The sequence below is a fragment of the Oncorhynchus clarkii genome, chromosome 5, assembly GCF_045791955.1.
Source record: "Oncorhynchus clarkii lewisi isolate Uvic-CL-2024 chromosome 5, UVic_Ocla_1.0, whole genome shotgun sequence".
NCBI classification, from domain to species: domain Eukaryota; kingdom Metazoa; phylum Chordata; class Actinopteri; order Salmoniformes; family Salmonidae; genus Oncorhynchus; species Oncorhynchus clarkii.
In genome coordinates this window covers 65,634,150-65,654,068 of record NC_092151.1, presented here as the reverse complement: position 1 = coordinate 65,654,068, position 19,919 = coordinate 65,634,150, and the positions used below count along the sequence as shown (strand labels likewise).

Below are 19,919 nucleotides of genomic sequence, written 5' to 3'. Positions count from 1 at the left end.
TAGCAATGTCATTGCGGGTGTAGCGAAATTCTTGTGTTTCTAGCTTCAACCGTGCAGTAATATCTAACAATACACACAAATCAAAGTAAAGGAATTAAGAATATATGAAAGAGCACTGTCAGAGCAGCATAGACTAAGATACAGTAGAATATAATACAGTATATACAAATGAGATGGGTAATGCAAAATATGTAAACATTATTAAAGTGACTAGTGTTCTATTTATTAAAGTGGCCAGTGATTTCAAGTCTGTATATAGGCAGCAGCCTCTAATGTGCTAGTGATGGCTATTTAACAGTCTGATGGTCTTGAGATAGATGTTTTTCAGTCTCTCGGTCCCAGCTGTGATGCACCTGTACAGACCTCGCCTTCTGGATGATAGCGGGGTGAATAGGCAGTGGCTCGGGTGGTTGTTGTTATTGATCTTTTTGGCCTTCCGGTGACATCGGGTTCTGCAGGTGTCCTGGAGGGCAGGTAGTTTGCCCCCGGTGATGCGTTGGGCAGACTGCACCAAACCCCTGGAGAGCACTGCGATTGCGGGCGGTACAGTTGCCGTACCAGGCCGTGATACAGCCCGACAAGATGCTCTCAATTGTGCATCTGTAAAAGTTTGAGGGTTATAGGTGCCAAGACAAATTTCTTCAGCCTCCTGAGGTTGAAGTGGCGTTGTTGCTCCTTCTTCACCACACTGTTTGTATGGGTGGACCATTTCAGTTTGTCAGTGATGTGTACGCTGAGGAACTTGAAGCTTTCCACCTTCTCCTCTGCGATCTCGTCAATGTGGATAGGGGGACACTCCCTCTGCAGTTTCCTGAAGTCCACGATCATCTCCTTTGTTTTGTTGACATTGAGTAAGAGGTTATTTTCCTGGCACCAGAAGAAAATGGCACAGAGGGCAGCTGTGCTTCTAGCCCCTAGGCCCTCATTTTTTTGGTGTTATTTCTTATATTATTAGGCCAGAAAATATTTTGTTTTATTACATACAGCTGAGAATAACTTTTGGATATCAGAGCGGCAGTAACTCACCAGCATTACGACCAGGAATACAGCTTTCCCGAATCGGATCCTTTGTTCGTACCCCCCAGGGCAATTGAAGTGATTCCAAAGGCTGACCCAAAACATGTTATTGAATGAGTCACAGGACAAAATATGACAGTTATTTCACATTCCTATTTTATTTAACACATTTACAGTTTACATTTATTAATATGGAAGAAAAAAAAGGCTAAATATTTAGAAATATTACAGCACCTGGGATAAAACGTTTTATAAACAGAAACTATACAGCAAAGTTATAACAACACCTCAAAGGTAAGGGCACACATGGCAAAATAACTATTGCCACAAACGGATACATTTTTGTAGTAGGCTACATATATAACCATCCTTTTAGCTATATCCAGTTATGGTTACTCCAAATAACATTGTCTGAAGCTGCAATTGAAAACAAGCACCATATTAATATTTTTGTTGTGTGACTGAATCCTGTTGGTTTGTTCTCTGTAGTTCGGAGCCCTCAGAGCATTTCTCTCCATAAAACAACCATAGTCTAAGGTTTGCGGTCATGGTCTAACCATGGACAACTAGGGTTGTCATCAACTACTTCCATTTAAGATGTGCGGTCGCAGAGCCCTCAGGATGCGATTGCTCTTTGTAAGATCTGCTGGCAGTTCATTGTTCTGCAAAGAAAACATAACCAGTCATGAAAAAATGATCAACCTGAAAGACATCCTGAAATGCATCCTCTTCTGCTTTCCTTCTTATCCCTAGCTCACATTACAGTGATGTACCTTGTTGGGTAGTGTGGAGTCTGCGTTGGCCCCCAGCAGAAGGTTTACACTTTTATGATTGTCACCCATGACAGCAGCGTGGAGGGCTGTGGAACCATTCTGGAAAAATGAAACAGTTAAGACACTTGTAACTAACAGCGGTTTCTTATCACTAAAATACTGCAAATGTTTTACAATACAATGTCTCACAATATACTTCTGAATAAAAACTACTTATGGCAAGTCAGGAGATGCCAAAGCGCAAGCTTTATCTTGATCTATCCTACCTTGAGAAGGCCCAATGAAGGGGAGAACTTGAGGAGCTCCTCAATGACAGCGTTGTGTCCTTTGAAAGCTGCCTTGAATAGTGCAGTTGACCCGTCCTTCAATGAGATCAAAAGAAACAAGATACATTAACATTTCAAAACTTACACAAAGAAAGTCATTTAAATAAATGACTTGATTTAATATATTAATGTATTTTTTAATGTATTTTCCACGAGTAAACCCGAAAGAGGATTTGAAAGATAAAGCAACCACATGGAGGAATATCATCTTGTCTTCGTCAACCCACTGGGCACCGACTGGGTTGCTAAAGGACTACATACTTTTCTGTCAGCATCCCGATCTGCACCACGCAGAAGTAAAACCTTCACTACTTCACTGTGTCCCATCTGGGCTGCCATCCACAGGGGGGCTGTGCCATCCTGGAGAGGGGGGGGGGGGGGGGGGTACGGTAGGGAGTGGAGTGAGGAGGAACAGAAGGGGAGAAAAGTTACATGGAGATAAAATAAAAGGAGGAAGAGGGTGAGACGAGAGATGAAGATGTCAGTCCCTCTATTGAGGTCCTCTATTATTGTATGGGAGTGTGGCCTCACTTCCCTAGGGTGGTTAACTTTGGCTCCAGATGACAGAAGTTGACGTATGACAGTCACATGACCCTCCTGGGAAGCAAGGAAGAGTGGAGTAGCACCATCCTAAAACATGATATTAGAAACATGTCACATCAGAAAAGTAAATGACAAAGCGATGCACTGTATGGCTTGTCCTATGAAAAACAGTGCTTTCGGAAAGTATTCAGATCCCTTGACTTTTTCCACATTTTGTTACGTTACAGCCTTATTCTAAAATGTATCATCATTAAAAAAATGTCAATATCACATTTACATAAGTATTCAGACCCTTTACTCAGTACTTTGTTGAAGCACCTTTGGCAGCGATTACAGCCTCAAGTCTTCTTGGGTATGATGCTACAAGCTTGGCACACCTGTATTTGGGGAGTTTCTCCCATTTTTCTCTGCAGATCCTCTCAAGCTCTGTCAGATTGGATGGGGAGTGTCACTGCAGAGTTATTTTCAGGTCTCTCCAGAAATGTTAAATCGGGTTCAAGTCCAGAATCTGTCTGGGCCATTCAGAGACATGTCCAGAAGCCACTCCTGCGTTGTCTTGACTGTGTGCTTAGGGTAGTTGTCCTGTTGAAAGTGGAACCGTCGCCCCAGTCTGAGGACCTACTTTGCTCCGCTCATCTTTCTCTCGATCCTGACTAGTCCCCCAGCCCCTGCCCTGAAAAACATCCCCACAGCATGATGCTGCCACCAGCATGCTTCACCATAGGGATGGTAGCAGGTTTCCTCCAGACGTGAAGCTTGGCATTCAGGCCAAAGAGTTTAATCTTGTTTTTATCAGACCAGAGAATCTTGTTTAGGTGCCTTTTGGCAAACTCCAAGCGGGTTGTGCCTTTTACTGAGGATTGGCTTCTGTCCGGCCACTCTACCATAAAGGCCTGATTGGTGGAGTGCTGCAGAGATGGTTGTCCTTCTGGAAGGTTCTCCCATCTCCACAGAGGAACTCTGGAGCTCTGTCAGAGTAAGCATTGGGTTCTTGGTCACCTCCCTGACCAAGTCCCTTCTCCCCCGATTGCTCAGTGTAGCCTGTCGGCCAGCTCTAGGAAGAGTCTTGGTGGTTCCACACATCTTACATTTAAGAATAATGGAGGCCACTGTGTTCTTGGGGACCTTCAATGCTGCATATTGTTTTTTTGTACCCTTCCCCAGGACAGCACCTCGACACAATCCTGTCTCAGAGCTCTACGGACAATTCCTTCGACCTCATGGCTTGGTTTTTGCTTTAACAGGTTACTGTCAACTGTGAAACCTTATATAGGCCGGTGTGTGCCTTTTCAAATCATGTCCAATCAATTGAATTTACCACAGGTGGACTCCAATCAAGTTGTAGAAATCTCAAGGAGGATCAATGGAAACAGGATGCACCTGAGCTCAATTTGTAGTCTCATACTGGATTTTTTTCCTCATTTTGTCTGTCATAGTTGAAGTGTACCTATGATGAAAATTACACGCCTCTCATCTTTTTAAGTGGGATAACTTGCACAATTGGTGGCTGACTAAATACTTTTTTGCCCCACTGTATCTCAATACTTATGTAAATAAGGTATTTCTGTGTTTTATTTTTTATACATTTATAAAAACCTGTTTTCTCTTTGTCATTGTGGGGTATTGTGTGTAGATTGATGAGGAAAACATTGAATTTAATCCATTAGGCTGTAGAGTAACAACATGTAGAAAAATTCAAGGGGTCTGAATACTTTCCGAATGCCCTGTATGACTATAAATTGTGCCTTCCTGTATTATACTTATGCTAAAATGTTTATATTCTACTGCCATTTACTTTATGTTTGTATTATTATATTTTATTTCTTATTGTTAGCTAGCTAAATGTAAACTCAAATACCATCAACCATTTTGAAAATATTGTAATGTGATATTTTGACCATATCACCCAGCCCTAACAGTGCATAAAACAAAATGGATCTCATGTCTGACTCAGCGGTAACATGAGTTTGTGTGATTTTGTTGTTTTGTGGACTACAGCAGTGGACACTGTCAGTGGGGTTCTGCAGGGAAAAGGAGTGGTGGAAAAGAACAGACAGTGTGTGAGAGGTGTTAGGGATGCTCACATGCAGCTGATCATGGACATTGGCGCCGTTCTTCAGCAGAGTGTCCACCACCTTAGAGTGGCCATACTGGCAGGCTGCAGAGAGGGCTGTGCCACCGTCCTGCCAAACCATGAGAATACAGATTAGCCACATATCCTGGAGTGACTGGCCCATGGAATATGACTTAACACAGCAGGCATCAAACACTCGATCACTGCTGTCAGTATATTCTGTCCGTCTCCCCCTGATGTCCTCTGACTCTCTCTCACTGTAATCTCCCTCTCTCTCTCTCCCTCTCTGTCTCCAAGTAGGTGACACAGCATACCTTTGTCTGGAATTCAGTTGAGCCACCAAATTCAAAGAGCAGCTTCACTACTTCATTGTGTCCCTGCTGGGAAGCAAAGAAGAGGGCAGTGGAGCCTGTCTGAGGGTAGAAACATGCATTCAATGTCAGAAAGACCTTAAACGGACATACCTGTTCACATTTTCGCAATGATTCAAAACATCTTTACTGCTTATTGATTTCTACTTTGACCACATTAGTCTCAAAGCAACATCAATAATGCACCGACCGTTTCAACCACCGAACTGTGTACTCTATGGAAAAGTGGAAGGTTGCAGTTTATCAACGAGCAACACTAAAACCGAGGTAAGTCTTATAATGACAGCAAAGTGTACTAAAGTGGTCATCTACCGTACCTCTCTCTGCAGGTTAATGTCAGTTCCCTGCATGATCAGCTCCCTGGCACAGTCATAGTGGCCGCTGTAGGACGCCACCATCAGGGCTGTGGTGCCAAACTGGAAAGAGATCGAGGCATCACAATCAATCAACACCTCAGTCCTTAAGTCCAGTCAGATCCTTGTTTACACGTCATTAAAACTGCACAGGAAATAAACATGGTGCACATGTTTTTTAAAGTTTTGCAAGTGTTTTGGTTCTCCTCAAGACAATCTAATTACACACACACCCCTCCAAAATAACACTCCTTGCCTGATGCTCTTTCCAATCATTCACATGCCATAATCGCTAGAGAAAGTTGCTGAAACATAGTTGAACTTGTCAGCGGAGACTCGACAAAGCATTATATTTCAGATACCATGCAACAATAAACAATTAGATGTGACACACATGAAAACAGCAAGCACATAAGTGGACTTACAACACATTATTAAGACATGTATACATCCACACACACACAGAGACAGACAGAAGGGTTGTAGCTCTCTCTTTCTCTCCTACCACAGGTGGTTTATGGGTAAAGCGTGCAGCTGAGCCACCAGGGCATGCAGTGTCCGTACACTGTCTCTGCAGTCGGCATCCACACGACCACTGTTGAGCAGTAATTGAAGCAGGGCCAAGTTCCCCTTACGAGCTGCCCAAAACACGGCGTTAGCAAGGGGAGTCTCCTTCTGCAGGACAAACACACATGATACAACATCAACTAGACATTGGTGTCAGAAAACAGACCTGTAATCAGAATAAAAGGTAACAGATCTGCAGTATCATCTCAGAATTCCAAATTTGGCATGCAATTTGTTTAGTATTGATCAGACAATGGCGGTTATAGACATAACCATTTCAAATGAGTTGCAGTCAGGCAATTCCTGTTCACAATCAATATGAATCAATATGGACAGAGGCTTTTTGCACATGCACACACATTGATTATGCTCTTGCATTGTGTATGGTGTGGTTGTATGGTTTCTGGTCTGGTTGTGTGGTCTCTAACAGTCTAGCTCCCACCCACCAACATTGGTCCAAATAAATCTGTGTAAACCTAACACAGACAAGACAAAATAATACATTGTATCATGTGTCAATCAAATAATAACCAAGTCCAGTTAAATGGTTTGAAAGATAAGTATGAAATACTCTACTGCAATAATGAGGCCTCTTTATGGAAACAGTAAGTTGACTGTAATTCAATGGGGCCAAACAGTTCAAAGTGTCAAAGTTAATAGAAATTGGGATTTACTCATTTCTGGTGGATATTTCCAAATACTGCATGTGGGTGGGGCATGGTCTGCAATGGTAGGCTGTTCATGACCAGATGATGATCAACTACCTCAACACCTGTCACTCTACTCTAGTGACATGACAACCTAATCTTAGCCAGGTCAAAAGGGCAGGACTCTGACTGAAGGTCAAGCAGCAGATCTAATTTCCATAAATACATAATTATTGCGTGCAAGCCGCCTGCAGATTACACGCGCATACTCTTCATCATTGAAACCTATTCATTACACATTATGAGCGATGGCCGCAAAGAAAGTTAACATTCGTAGTGAGTTGATTATGCTACTCTCTTTTCATTTCAAGCTTGGTTAGAGTAGCCTATGCAGAACATCAGGCAAATGTGGAGATTACCTTGAACGACATCCTGCAGACCTCATTCGTGACTCATCTTTCTTGCGTATGCAAAAAATTGTGATGCCCTTATATTACTATAATAACTGTCTAAAATGTATTTGTTTGGACTATTTGTTGTGGCTTCTCCCGGGGTGTTGGCGCGCGGAAGGAAAAACAACACGCAGCCTGTGTATATCCTCTGCAGTGCCGCTCCAGCCACACAGACTGGCGCGCTGTCTGATCACTGACTCAATTCCGTATGGCCCTCTGTCTGCTCACTGACTCAATTCCGTGTGGCGCTCTGTCTGCTCACTGAATCAATTCCGTGTGGCGCTCTGTCTACTCACTGAATCAATTCCGTGTGGCGCTCTGTCTGCTCACTGAATCAATTCCGTGTGGCCCTCTGTCTGCTCACTGAATCAATTAATTGAAGTCGTTTGTTTAAACAAATGCATTGAGTTTGATTCTGTTACAGTTTCATTTTGTGGGTAGTAGTCATATACATTAACACCAAGATAGTAGTTGGCTTACACTGAGGCAACATAGGCTATTGTTTTATATATGACACAAGGTTTTGTTCTATTCAAGGTAACGTTAGTGTAGGATTATTTTCCTGACTAATTATATATTTAGCCATTCATTGCATTAATATAGGCTATAATGGACGGCAGGTAGCCTAGTGGTTAGAGCGTTGGACTAAATCAAATCAAAGTGTATTTGTCACGTGCGCCGAATACAACAGGTATTACAGTGAAATGCTTACTTACAGGCTCTAACCAATAGTGCAAAAAAAGGTATTATGTGAACAATAGGTAGGTAAAGAAATAAAACAACAGTAAAAAAGACAGGCTATAAAGATAGCGAGGCTACATACAGACACAGGTTATTCAGGCTGATTGAGGTAGTTTGTACATGTAGATATGGTTAAAGTGACTATACATATATGATGATCAGAGAGTAGCAGTAGAGTAAATGAGGGGTTGGCGGGTGGTTGGTGGGACACAATGCAGATAGCCCGGTTAGCCAATGTGCGGGAGCACTGGTTGGTCGGCCCAATTGAGGTAGTATGTACATGAATGTATAGTTAAAGTGACTGTGCATATAAGATAAACCAAAAGTAGCAGCAGCTAAAAAGAGGGGTTGGGGGGGCACACAATGCAAATAGTCAGGGTAGCCATTTGATTATCTGTTCAGGAGTCTTGTGGCTTGGGTGTAAAAACTGTTGAGAAGTAGAGCGGTAGTAGAGAGAACAGTCTATGGTTGGGGTGGCTGGGGTCTTTGACAATTTTTAGGGCCTTTCTCTGACACCGCCTGGTGTAGAGGTCCTGGATGGCAGGCAACTTACCCCCAGTGATGTATTGGGCCGTACGCACTACCCTCTGAAGTGCCTTGTGGTCAGAGGCCGAGCAATTGCCGTACCAGGCAGTGATGCAACCAGTCAGGATGCTCTCGATGTTGCAGCTGTATAACTTTTTGAGGATCTCAGGACCCATGCCAAATCTTTTTAGTTTCCTGAGGGGGAATAGGCTTTGTCGTACCCTCTTCACGACTGTCTTGGTGTGTTTGGACCATTCTAGTTTGTTGTTGATGTGGACACCAAGGAACTAGAAGCTCTCAACCTGCTTCACTACAGCCCCACTGATGATAATGGGGGTGTGCTTGGTCCTCCTTTTCCTGTAGTCCACAATCATCTCCTTAGTCTTGGTTACGTTGAGGGATAGGTTGTTATTCTGGCACCACTCCACCAGGTCTCTGACCTCCTCCCTATAGGCTCCTCCATCTCGTCGTTGTCGATGATCAGGCCTACCACTGTTGTGTCGTCTGCAAACTGAATGATGGTGTTGGAGTCGTGCCTGGCCATGCAGTCGTGGGTGAACAGGGAGTACAGGAGGGGACTGAGCACGCACCCCTGGGGAGCTCCATTGTTGAGGATCAGCGTGGCAGATGTGTTGCTAGTAACCAAAAGGTTGCAAGATCGAATCCCCGAGCCGACAAGGTAAAAATCTGTTGTTCTGCACCTGAACAAGGCACTGTTCCTAGGTCGTCATTGAAAATAATAGTTTTCTCTTAACTGATTTGCCTAGTTAAATAAATATAAAACATAAGGCATTTACAAGCAGAATCTGTGTTTGAGGAAAGAACTGTGTTTACTTAATTATTTACCTAACTAATTATCTATCTGTTTTCTTAATGGCTAATCCATTCATTGCGTTGAATAAACTTATTTGACTCCATCCAGTCCTCAGCCATACACCTGTACTCAGATCTTACAAGAGTGTCTGTACTGTGACCCATGCTACCCTGCATGCCTGCATATTAAGCAGCTTTTGCTGCCACAACTGTTTCAAAGGTATTAGTTTGTGACAAACTTTGGGAGAAGAAACATGACTTTCACAGGCTACGCTAGTCATTCAGAAGATAAGCACAAGCTTCAATGATGCAATGGGTGCCTGGGCCTACATAAAAGCACAGCCCGACACAAATATCAGGGTGCATAATGTTTTAGTATTTATTAGGATCCCCATTAGCTGCTCTCCTGCTACCAAGGCAGCAGCTATCATTCCTGGTGTCCAAACAGAATAAAAACAATTACAATGTGCAATACTCCAATGTGTGTGTGTAAAGTGTGTGTTAGAGTATGTTTACGTGTGTGTTTGTGTGTGCCTCTCTTCACAGTTCACGTTGTGCCGTGAGGTGTTGTTGTATCTGTTTAATTGTAGGTAATTGGCAGGTTTTTAGAGATGGGCTGTATTTCGAGTAGACCAACATATTTTCTTGGCACCGCTAAGCTATTGTTGTGAGGAGTGTCAAAAAACTCTGATGTAGGCTACTTTGAATAGTGACATACTGTGTTTACACTCTGTGACCTGGGATTGTCTAATAAGGGTTGTTTTCTCCCCTGTTGGCACGTCCCTCTTGTGTGTAGGTGATGGGGATTCAGACAGGCCCGTGGGGAGCACACCCTTCATCACAGACAATGAAAGAGGTGGTGATGACCGGTCACGGTCAGAGTGTGGAATTAGTCTCAGAACATGAACACAAGACAGCCCAACTTTCCAGCAGGTGGTGCCAGGTTATTGACATTCATTTAGTCTAACTTGATTGCATTGATTTTATAACATTACATTCTAAATCTCAGAGCATTTATAGTGTGTCCATAGAATTCTCTCTCCAGAATGGTATAAATTGCAGTAAAGTAATTTACGACAGAACACATTTGGTGAAATACTATACTCTGATCATTCATCCCTCCAGTTCAATGGGCCAGCCTCATGGGGAGAGCTGTGCTGCTCTCTATACTGCTGTCTGATCCTCTCCACGTGGCGTCAGACTCGGATGAGGAGGTGCAGGGGCCATCAGAGTGGCAAACATGGAAGAGGAGCAACGGTGTGTCGTACGACAAGAAGGTTATATGTTATTTTATACACGTACTCATAGACACAGCCTGCATTCACAAACACGCCTCAATAGTTACTGTTGGATTAGGCTACTCAACTTCATATAGGCCTACATGAAGACGCATTGTAAACATTCAATAATTAATTCTCTCCCTCCCAGACACACACCTTCACAATAATCAACTATTTGTTTGTTCATTCTGAAGCGGATGACATTGAGAGGAATGGCATTTGGGAGGAGAACTTGAGGGTGATTGATGAGAATAATAACAGTTTTATCAGAGGGACAAGGATGTTGTTATGAGAATTTCGTTATCAATGTTCATAAACTTCAATTAATCTACTCAGTCTGCAACACAAAGTTTGTAAGGTTCTGGTTGAATGAAACATACAAGAGTTCCCAGCTTACAATAGTCAAAATGTTTATTCACGAGAGCACTCTGAAGTCCATTATGCAAAGACATCCATTTTATACTTGCTCCCTACTTACGCACATATTTCCACACAAACAGTAGGTATCCTACACACATACAGTGCCTTGCGAAAGTATTCGGCCCCCTTGAACTTTGCGACCTTTTGCAACATTTCAGGCTTCAAACATAAAGATATAAAACTGTATTTTTTTGTGAAGAATCAACAACAAGTGGGACACAATCATGAAGTGGAACGACATTTATTGGATATTTAAAACTTTTTTAACAAATCAAAAACTGAAAAATTGGGCGTGCAAAATTATTCAGCCCCTTTACTTTCAGTGCAGCAAACTCTCTCCAGAAGTTCAGTGAGGATCTCTGAATGATCCAATGTTGACCTAAATGACTAATGATGATAAATACAATCCACCTGAGTGTAATCAAGTCTCCGTATAAATGCACCTGCACTGTGATAGCCTCAGAGGTCCGTTAAACGCGCAGAGAGCATCATGAAGAACAAGGAACACACCAGGCAGGTCCGAGATACTGTTGTGAAGAAGTATAAAGCCGGATTTGGATACAAAAAGATTTCCCAAACTTTAAACATTCCAAGGAGCACTGTGCAAGCGATAATATTGAAATGGAAGGAGTATCAGACCACTGCAAATCTACCAAGACCTGGCCGTCCCTCTAAACTATCAGCTCATACAAGGAGAAGACTGATCAGAGATGCAGCCAAGAGGCCCATGATCACTCTGGATGAACTGCAGAGATCTACAGCTGAGGTGGGAGACTGTCCATAGGACAACAATCAGTCGTATATTGCACAAATCTGGCCTTTATGGAAGAGTGGCAAGAAGAAAGCCATTTCTTAAAGATATCCATAAAAAGTGTTGTTTAAAGTTTGCCACAAGCCACCTGGGAGACACACCAAACATGTGGAAGAAGGTGCTCTGGTCAGATGAAACCAAAATTGAACTTTTTGGCAACAATGCAAAACGTTATGTTTGGCGTAAAAGCAACACAGCTGAACACACCATCCCCACTGTCAAACATGGTGGTGGCAGCATCATGGTTTGAGCCTGCTTTTCTTCAGCAGGGACAGGGAAGATGGTTAAAATTGATGGGAAGATGGATGGAGCCAAATACAGGATCATTCTGGAAGAAAACCTGATGGAGTCTGTAAAAGACCTGAGACTGGGACGGAGATTTGTCTTCCAACAAGACAATGATCCAAAACATAAAGCAAAATCTACAATGGAATGGTTCAAAAATAAACATATCCAGGTGTTAGAATGGCCAAGTCAAAGTCCAGACCTGAATCCAATCGAGAATCTGTGGAAAGAACTGAAAACTGCTGTTCACAAATGCTCTCCATCCAACCTCACTGAGCTCGAGCTGTTTTGCAAGGAGGAATGGGAAAAAATGTCAGTCTCTCGATGTGCAAAACTGATAGAGACATACCCCAAGCGACTTACAGCTGTAATCGCAGCAAAAGGTGGCGCTACAAAGTATTAACTTAAGGGGGCTGAATAATTTTGCACGCCCAATTTTTCAGTTTTTGATTTGTTAAAAAAGTTTGAAATATCCAATAAATGTCATTCCACTTCATGATTGTGTCCCACTTGTTGTTGATTCTTCACAAAAAAATACAGTTTTATATCTTTATGTTTGAAGCCTGAAATGTGGCAAAAGGTCGCAAAGTTCAAGGGGGCCGAATACTTTCGCAAGGCACTGTATATGTATACATACATCTATATTAAACACGCTTCTCAGAAATCCCTGCTCTCCTGCGCCTGACTCCTACACTCTCACCGAGACGCACCTTATCACAGAATCCTGCACCCGCAAATTATGGAGTCAGCAGGAGCAGACGCACTCCCAGGGTCCGTGGAGTAGCGAGTTCAACACCACACGGCAGTGTTACACTGGCTGGGGACCGCCATGGATCAGGTGATGGCGACGATGGAGAGATGGGAGAGAGGTGGCCTTCCCACACCTTTATCAGCCACACCCCAACCAGTACCACTACCCTCTCCTTCATTGCCTGAGCACAGTGGGATTCGACTCGCCCTCCCGAGGGAGTACGATGGGATGGCGGCCGGGTGCCAGGGCTTCTTACTCCAGATGGACCTATACCTGGCGACCGTTCGTCCGGCTCCTTCGGGGGGTGAGAGCATGAACGCCCTCGTCTCCTGCCTCTCAAGTAAAGCCCTGGAGTGGGCCAACGCGGTATGGAACGATCCTGACTCGGCGAGGGACCACTACCCAGAGTTCACCCGCCGCTTTCGGGCCGTGTTCGAGTGAACGGCTGTTCCATCTGAGGCAGGAGAAGAGGAGTGCTTAGGACTTTGCTCTAGAGTTCTGGACCTTGGCCGCTGGTGCGGGATGGAACGACAAGGCCTTGATCGATCACTATAGGTGTAGTTTGCGTGAGGACGTCCGTAGGGAGCTGGCCTGTAGAGACACCACCCTGTCCTTGGACCAGTTGATCGACATGTCCATTCGGTTGGACAACTTGCTGGCGACCCGCGGACGTCCAGATCGGGCTCTGTCAGTTCCATCCCCCAGCTCCACCACTCCAACACCCATGGAGCTAGGAAGTGCTGCAGCGAGGGCGACCGGAGGAGGGGGCCTTTCCTGTGCCAGCTGTGGTCGCAGACGGCACACTGCTGACCGGTGCTGGGGGGGTCCTCCAGGGAGTCGAGACGCCAGGCCAAGCACTGCCCGGACACCTCAGGTGAGTCGGCACCAGGCTCACCCAGAGCCCCCTGTTGGTCACATGTATGTATGGATTGTTTTTCCTTAATTTTCCCCTCTTTCCCGGCATAAGGCGCTAGTAGATTCAGGCGCGGCTGGGAATTTTATTGACCGCGGTTTAGCGAACAGGTTAGGGATTCCCCTTGTTCAGCTTGACAAACCCTTCCCAGTGCACGCCTTAGATAGCCGACCATTAGGGTCAGGGCTAGTCAGGGAGGCCACGGCTCCACTGGGTATGGTCACGCAGGAGGATCATGAGGAGAGAATTATTCTCTTCCTCATTGATTCTCCTGCGTTTCCAGTGGTGTTGGGGATCCCCTGGTTGGCCCGTCACAACCCCAGGATTTTGTGGCAACAGAGGGCTCTACAGGGGTGGTCGGAGGAGTGCTCAGGCAGGTGTGTAGGAGTTTCCATCGGTGCTACAACGGTGGAGAGCAGACCAAGTCTCCACCGTGCACATTCCCTCAGAATATGCCGATTTGGCTATCTATCGCCTTCTGTTAAAAGAAGGCGACCCAATTACCACCTCATCGACGAGGGGATTGTGCGATAAATCTCCTGGTAGGCGCTGCACTTCCCAGGAGTCACGTGTATCCCCTGTCACAGGAGGAGACGGTGGCTATGGAGACATACATATCTGAATCTCTGGGTCAGGGGTTCATTCGGCCCTCCATCTCACCTGCCTCCTCAAGTTTCTTTTTTGTGAAGAAGAAGGAGGGAGGTCTGCGTCCGTGCATTGACTATAGAGGTCTAAATTCCATCACGGTGGGGTATAGTTACCTCTCATTGCCACGGCAATTGAGTCATTTCACGGAGCACGGTTTTTCACAAAACTGGATCTCAGGAGTGCATATAACTTGGTGCGTATCCGGAAGGGAGATGATTGACTTCCGGCGCCGACAGAGATGGCCGCCTCGCTTCGCGTTCCTAGGAAACTATGCAGTTTTTTGTTTTTTTACGTGTTATTTCTTACATTAGTACCCCAGGTCATCTTAGGTTTCATTACATACAGTCGAGAAGAACTACTGAATATAAGATCAGCGTCAACTCACCATCAGTACGACCAAGAATATGTTTTTCGCGACGCGGACCCTGTGTTCTGCCTTACAAACAGGACAACGGAGTGGATCCTATGCAGCGACCCAAAAAAACGACTCCGAAAGAGAGGGAAACGAGGCGGTCTTCTGGTCAGACTCCGGAGACGGGCACACCGCGCACCACTCCCTAGCATTCTTCTTGCCAATGTCCAGTCTCTTGACAACAAGGTTGATGAAATCCGAGCAAGGGTAGCATTCCAGAGGGACATCAGAGACTGTAACGTCCTTTGCTTCACTGAAACATGGCTCACTGGAGAGACTCTATCCGAAGCGGTGCAGCCAACGGGTTTCTCCACGCATCGCGCTGACAGAAACAAACATCTTTCTGGTAAGAAGAGGGGCGGGGGCGTATGCCTCATGGCCAACGTGACATGGTGTGATGAAAGAAACATACAGGAACTCAAATCCTTCTGTTCACCTGATTTAGAATTCCTCACAATCAAATGTAGACCGCATTATCTACCAAGAGAATTCTCTTCGATTTTAATCACAGCCGTATATATCCCCCCCCAAGCAGACACATCGATGGCTCTGAACGAACTTTATTTAACTCTCTGCAAACTGGAACCGATTTATCCGGAGGCTGCATTCATTGTAGCTGGGGATTTTAACAAGGCTAATCTGAAAACAAGACTCCCCAAATTTTATCAGCATATCGATTGCGCAACCAGGAGTGGAAAGACCTTGGATCATTGTTACTCTAACTTCCGCGACGCATATAAGGCCCTGCCCCGCCCCCCTTTCGGAAAAGCTGACCACGACTCCATTTTGCTGATCCCTGCCTACAGACAGAAACTAAAACAAGAGGCTCCCACGCTGAGGTCTGTCCAACGCTGGTCCGACCAAGCTGACTCCACACTCCAAGACTGCTTCCATCACGTGGACTGGGAGATGTTTCGTATTGCGTCAGATAACAACATTGACGAATACGCTGATTCGGTGTGCGAGTTCATTAGAACGTGCGTTGAAGATGTCGTTCCCATAGCAACGATTAAAACATTCCCTAACCAGAAACCGTGGATTGATGGCAGCATTCGTGTGAAACTGAAAGCGCGAACCACTGCTTTTAATCAGGGCAAGGTGTCTGGTAACATGACCGAATACAAACAGTGCAGCTATTCCCTCCGCAAGGCTATCAAACAAGCTAAGCGCCAGTACAGAGACAAAGTAGAATCTCAATTCAACGGCTCAGACACAAGAGGCATGTGGCAGGGTCTACAGTCAATCACGGACTACAGGAAGAAATCCAGCCCAGTCACGGACCAGGATGTCTTGCTCCCTGGCAGACTAAATAACTTTTTTGCTTTTTGCCCGCTTTGAGGACAATACAGTGCCACTGACACGGCCTGCAACGAAAACATGCGGTCTCTCCTTCACTGCAGCCGAGGTGAGTAAGACATTTAAACGTGTTAACCCTCGCAAGGCTGCAGGCCCAGACGGCATCCCCAGCCGCGCCCTCAGAGCATGCGCAGACCAGCTGGCCGGTGTGTTTACGGACATATTCAATCAATCCCTATACCAGTCTGCTGTTCCCACATGCTTCAAGAGGGCCACCATTGTTCCTGTTCCCAAGAAAGCTAAGATAACTGAGCTAAACGACTACCGCCCCGTAGCACTCACATCCGTCATCATGAAGTGCTTTGAGAGACTAGTCAAGGACCATATCACCTCCACCCTACCTGACACCCTAGACCCACTCCAATTTGCTTACCGCCCAAATAGGTCCACAGACGATGCAATCTCAACCACACTGCACACTGCCCTAACCCATCTGGACAAGAGGAATACCTATGTGAGAATGCTGTTCATCGACTACAGCTCGGCATTCAACACCATAGTACCCTCCAAGCTCGTCATCAAGCTCGAGACCCTGGGTCTCGACCCCGCCCTGTGCAACTGGGTACTGGACTTCCTGACGGGCCGCCCCCAGGTGGTGAGGGTAGGCAACAACATCTCCTCCCCGCTGATCCTCAACACTGGGGCCCCACAAGGGTGCGTTCTGAGCCCTCTCCTGTACTCCCTGTTCACCCACGACTGCGTGGCCACGCACGCCTCCAACTCAATCATCAAGTTTGCGGACGACACAACAGTGGTAGGCTTGATTACCAACAACGACGAGACGGCCTACAGGGAGGAGGTGAGGGCCCTCGGAGTGTGGTGTCAGGAAAATAACCTCACACTCAACGTCAACAAAACTAAGGAGATGATTGTGGACTTCAGGAAACAGCAGAGGGAACACCCCCCTATCCACATCGATGGAACAGTAGTGGAGAGGGTAGCAAGTTTTAAGTTCCTCGGCATACACATCACAGACAAACTGAATTGGTCCACTCACACAGACAGCATCGTGAAGAAGGCGCAGCAGCGCCTCTTCAACCTCAGGAGGCTGAAGAAATTCGGCTTGTCACCAAAAGCACTCACAAACTTCTACAGATGCACAATCGAGAGCATCCTGGCGGGCTGTATCACCGCCTGGTATGGCAACTGCACCGCCCTCAACCGTAAGGCTCTCCAGAGGGTAGTGAGGTCTGCACAACGCATCACCGGGGGCAAACTACCTGCCCTCCAGGACACCTACACCACCCGATGTCACAGGAAGGCCATAAAGATCATCAAGGACATCAACCACCCGAGCCACTGCCTGTTCACCCCGCTATCATCCAGAAGGCGAGGTCAGTACAGGTGCATCAAAGCTGGGACCGAGAGACTGAAAAACAGCTTCTATCTCAAGGCCATCAGACTGTTAAACAGCCACCACTAACACTGAGTGGCTGCTGCCAACACAATGACACTGACTCAACTCCAGCCACTTTAATAATGGGAATTGATGGGAAATGATGTAAATATATCACTAGCCACTTTAAACAATGCTCCCTTATATAATGTTACTTACCCTACATTATTCATCTCATATGCATACGTATATACTGTACTCTATATCATCGACTGTATCCTTATGTAATACATGTATCACTAGCCACTTTAAACTATGCCACTTTGTTTACATACTCATCTCATTTGTACATACTGTACTCGATACCATCTACTGTATCTTGCCTATGCTGCTCTGTACCATCACTCATTCATATATCCTTATGTACATATTCTTTATCCCCTTACACTGTGTACAAGACAGTAGTTTTGGAATTGTTAGTTAGATTACTTGTTATTACTGCATTGTCGGAACTAGAAGCACAAGCATTTCGCTACACTCGCATTAACATCTGCTAACCATGTGTATGTGACAAATAAAATTTGATTTGATTTGATTTGATTTGATTTGAGTGGAAGACAGTGTTTAGTACCACATCCGGCCATTATGAGTACCTCGTCATGCCGTACGGGTTGAAGAATGCTCCAGCAGTCTTCCAATCTTTTGTGGACGAGATTCTCAGGGACCTGCACGGTCAGGGTGTGGAATCGCATTTCCACATCGGGGTTGGTGATGGAGGATGACCGCATTGCAGCCGTGCGTAATTGGCCGACTCCAACCACGGTAAAGGAGGTGCAGCGGTTCTTAGGGTTTGCCAACTACTACCGGAGGTTTATCCAGTGTTTTGGGCAGGTGGCTGCTCCCATTACGTCACTGCTGAAGGGGGGGGCCGACGTTTCTGGGATGGTCGGCTGAGGCAGACAGGGCTTTTGGTCGCCTGAAGGCTCTTTTTACCTCGGCTCCCGTGCTGGCGCATCCGGACCCCTCTTTGGCATTCATAGTGGAGGTGGACGCATCCGAGGCTGGGGTTGGAGCCGTGCTCTCCCAGCGCTCGGGTACACCACCGAAGCTCCGCCCCTGTGCTTTCTTTTCTCGGAAGCTCAGCCCGGCGGAGCGAAACTATGACGTGGGGGATCAGGAGCTACTGGCTGTTGTCAGAGCCCTGAAGGTGTGGAGACATTGGCTTGAGGGGGCCCAACACCCTTTTCTCATCTGGACTGACCACCGTAATCTAGAGTACATTCGGGCAGCGAGGAGACTGAACCCTCGTCAGGCAAGGTGGGCCATGTTTTTCACCCGATTTAGGTTTACCATCTCCTATAGACCAGGCTCCCAGAACACTAAGGCAGACGCACTGTCCCGACTATATGATACGGAGGAGCGGGCCATTGATCCTGCGCCCATCCTCCCGGCTTCTTGTCTAGTGGCACCTGTGAGGTGGGAGGTGGACGCAGACATTGAGCGAGCATCGCGTGTTGAGCCTACTCCCACAGTGTCCAGCGGGACGGGTGTATGCTCCGCTGGAGGTTAGAGACAGGCTAATTTGGTGGGCTCACACGTCCCCCTCCTCTGGTCACCCGGGGATCGGTATTACGGTGCGATGTCTTAGTGGGAAGTACTGGTGGTCCACTTTAGCCAAGGACGTGAGGGTTTATGTGTCCTCCTGCTCAGTGTGCGCTCAGTGCAAGGCTCCTAGGCACCTGCCCAGAGGGAAGTTACAACCCCTTCCCGTTCCACAGCGGCCTTGGTCACACCTGTCGGTACTTCTTGACCGATCTGCCACCATCATAGGGCAACACCACGATCCTGGTCGTTGTGGATCGGTTTTCTAAGTCCTGTCGTCTCCTCCCTTTGCCCGGTCTCCCTACAGCCCTACAGACAGCGGAGGCTCTGTTTACTCACGTCTTCCGGCACTACGGGGTGCCTGAGGATATTGTTTCTGATCGGGGTCCCCAGTTCACGTCCAGGGTGTGGAAGGCATTCATGGAACGTTTGGGGGTCTCGGTCAGCCTAACCTCTGGGTTTCACCCCGAGAGTAATGGGCAGGTGGAAAGAGTGAACCAGGATGTGGGTAGGTTTCTGCGGTCATATTGCCAGGACCGGCCAGGGGAGTGGGCAAAGTACATTGCCCAGAGATTGCCCAGAACTCACTCCGCCACTCCTCTACGAACCTGTCGCCCTTCCAGTGTGTGTTGGGCTATCAGCCGGTCTTGGTACCATGGCATCAGAGCCAGACCGAGGCTCCTGTGGTGGACGATTGGGTGAGACGCTCAAGGGAAACCTGGGAGGCCGCCCACGGGTACCTTAAACAGGCCGAAGGGCGGCAGAAGGCCAGTGCCGACCGCCACCACAGCGAGGCCCCGGTGTACACACCGGGGGACCGGGTCTGGCTCTCGACCCTCCACCTGCCCCTCCACCTGCCCTGCCGGAAGCTGGGTCCGCGGTTTGTGGGACCATTCAAAGTCC

The 19,919-nt window shown here is 46.5% G+C and overlaps 1 protein-coding gene across 2 annotated transcripts; it reads right to left on the bottom strand.

The window, feature by feature from the left end:
* Positions 1–1,150: 1,150 nt before the first annotated feature.
* Positions 1,151–7,361, bottom strand: LOC139409238 (ankyrin repeat domain-containing protein 29). 2 transcript variants are annotated; one of them, XM_071154111.1, is made up of 10 exons: positions 7,091–7,361; positions 6,022–6,132; positions 5,422–5,520; positions 5,048–5,146; positions 4,744–4,842; positions 2,648–2,746; positions 2,378–2,476; positions 2,057–2,152; positions 1,791–1,889; positions 1,151–1,679 (listed from the first exon to the last, which is right to left on the bottom strand). In XM_071154111.1, the coding sequence occupies exons 1-10, from the start codon at positions 7,100–7,102 to the stop codon at positions 1,596–1,598; spliced, it is 897 nt and encodes a 298-aa protein (XP_071010212.1). In that variant the 5' UTR covers positions 7,103–7,361; the 3' UTR covers positions 1,151–1,595. The 2 variants fall into 2 exon arrangements, with proteins under 2 accessions (XP_071010212.1, XP_071010213.1); XM_071154112.1 differs by having other exon boundaries at positions 5,048–5,113; positions 7,091–7,327.
* Between the last annotated feature and the right edge of the window lie 12,558 nt (positions 7,362–19,919).

Coding starts and splice junctions, on each gene's coding strand:
- LOC139409238 (XM_071154111.1), bottom strand. Junction 5,147..5,421: donor ACATTAACCTGCAGAGAGAG/GTACGGTAGATG, acceptor TTCTACCCTCAG/ACAGGCTCCACTGCCCTCTT. Junction 2,153..2,377: donor ATCGGGATGCTGACAGAAAA/GTATGTAGTCCT, acceptor ATCTCATTGAAG/GACGGGTCAACTGCACTATT.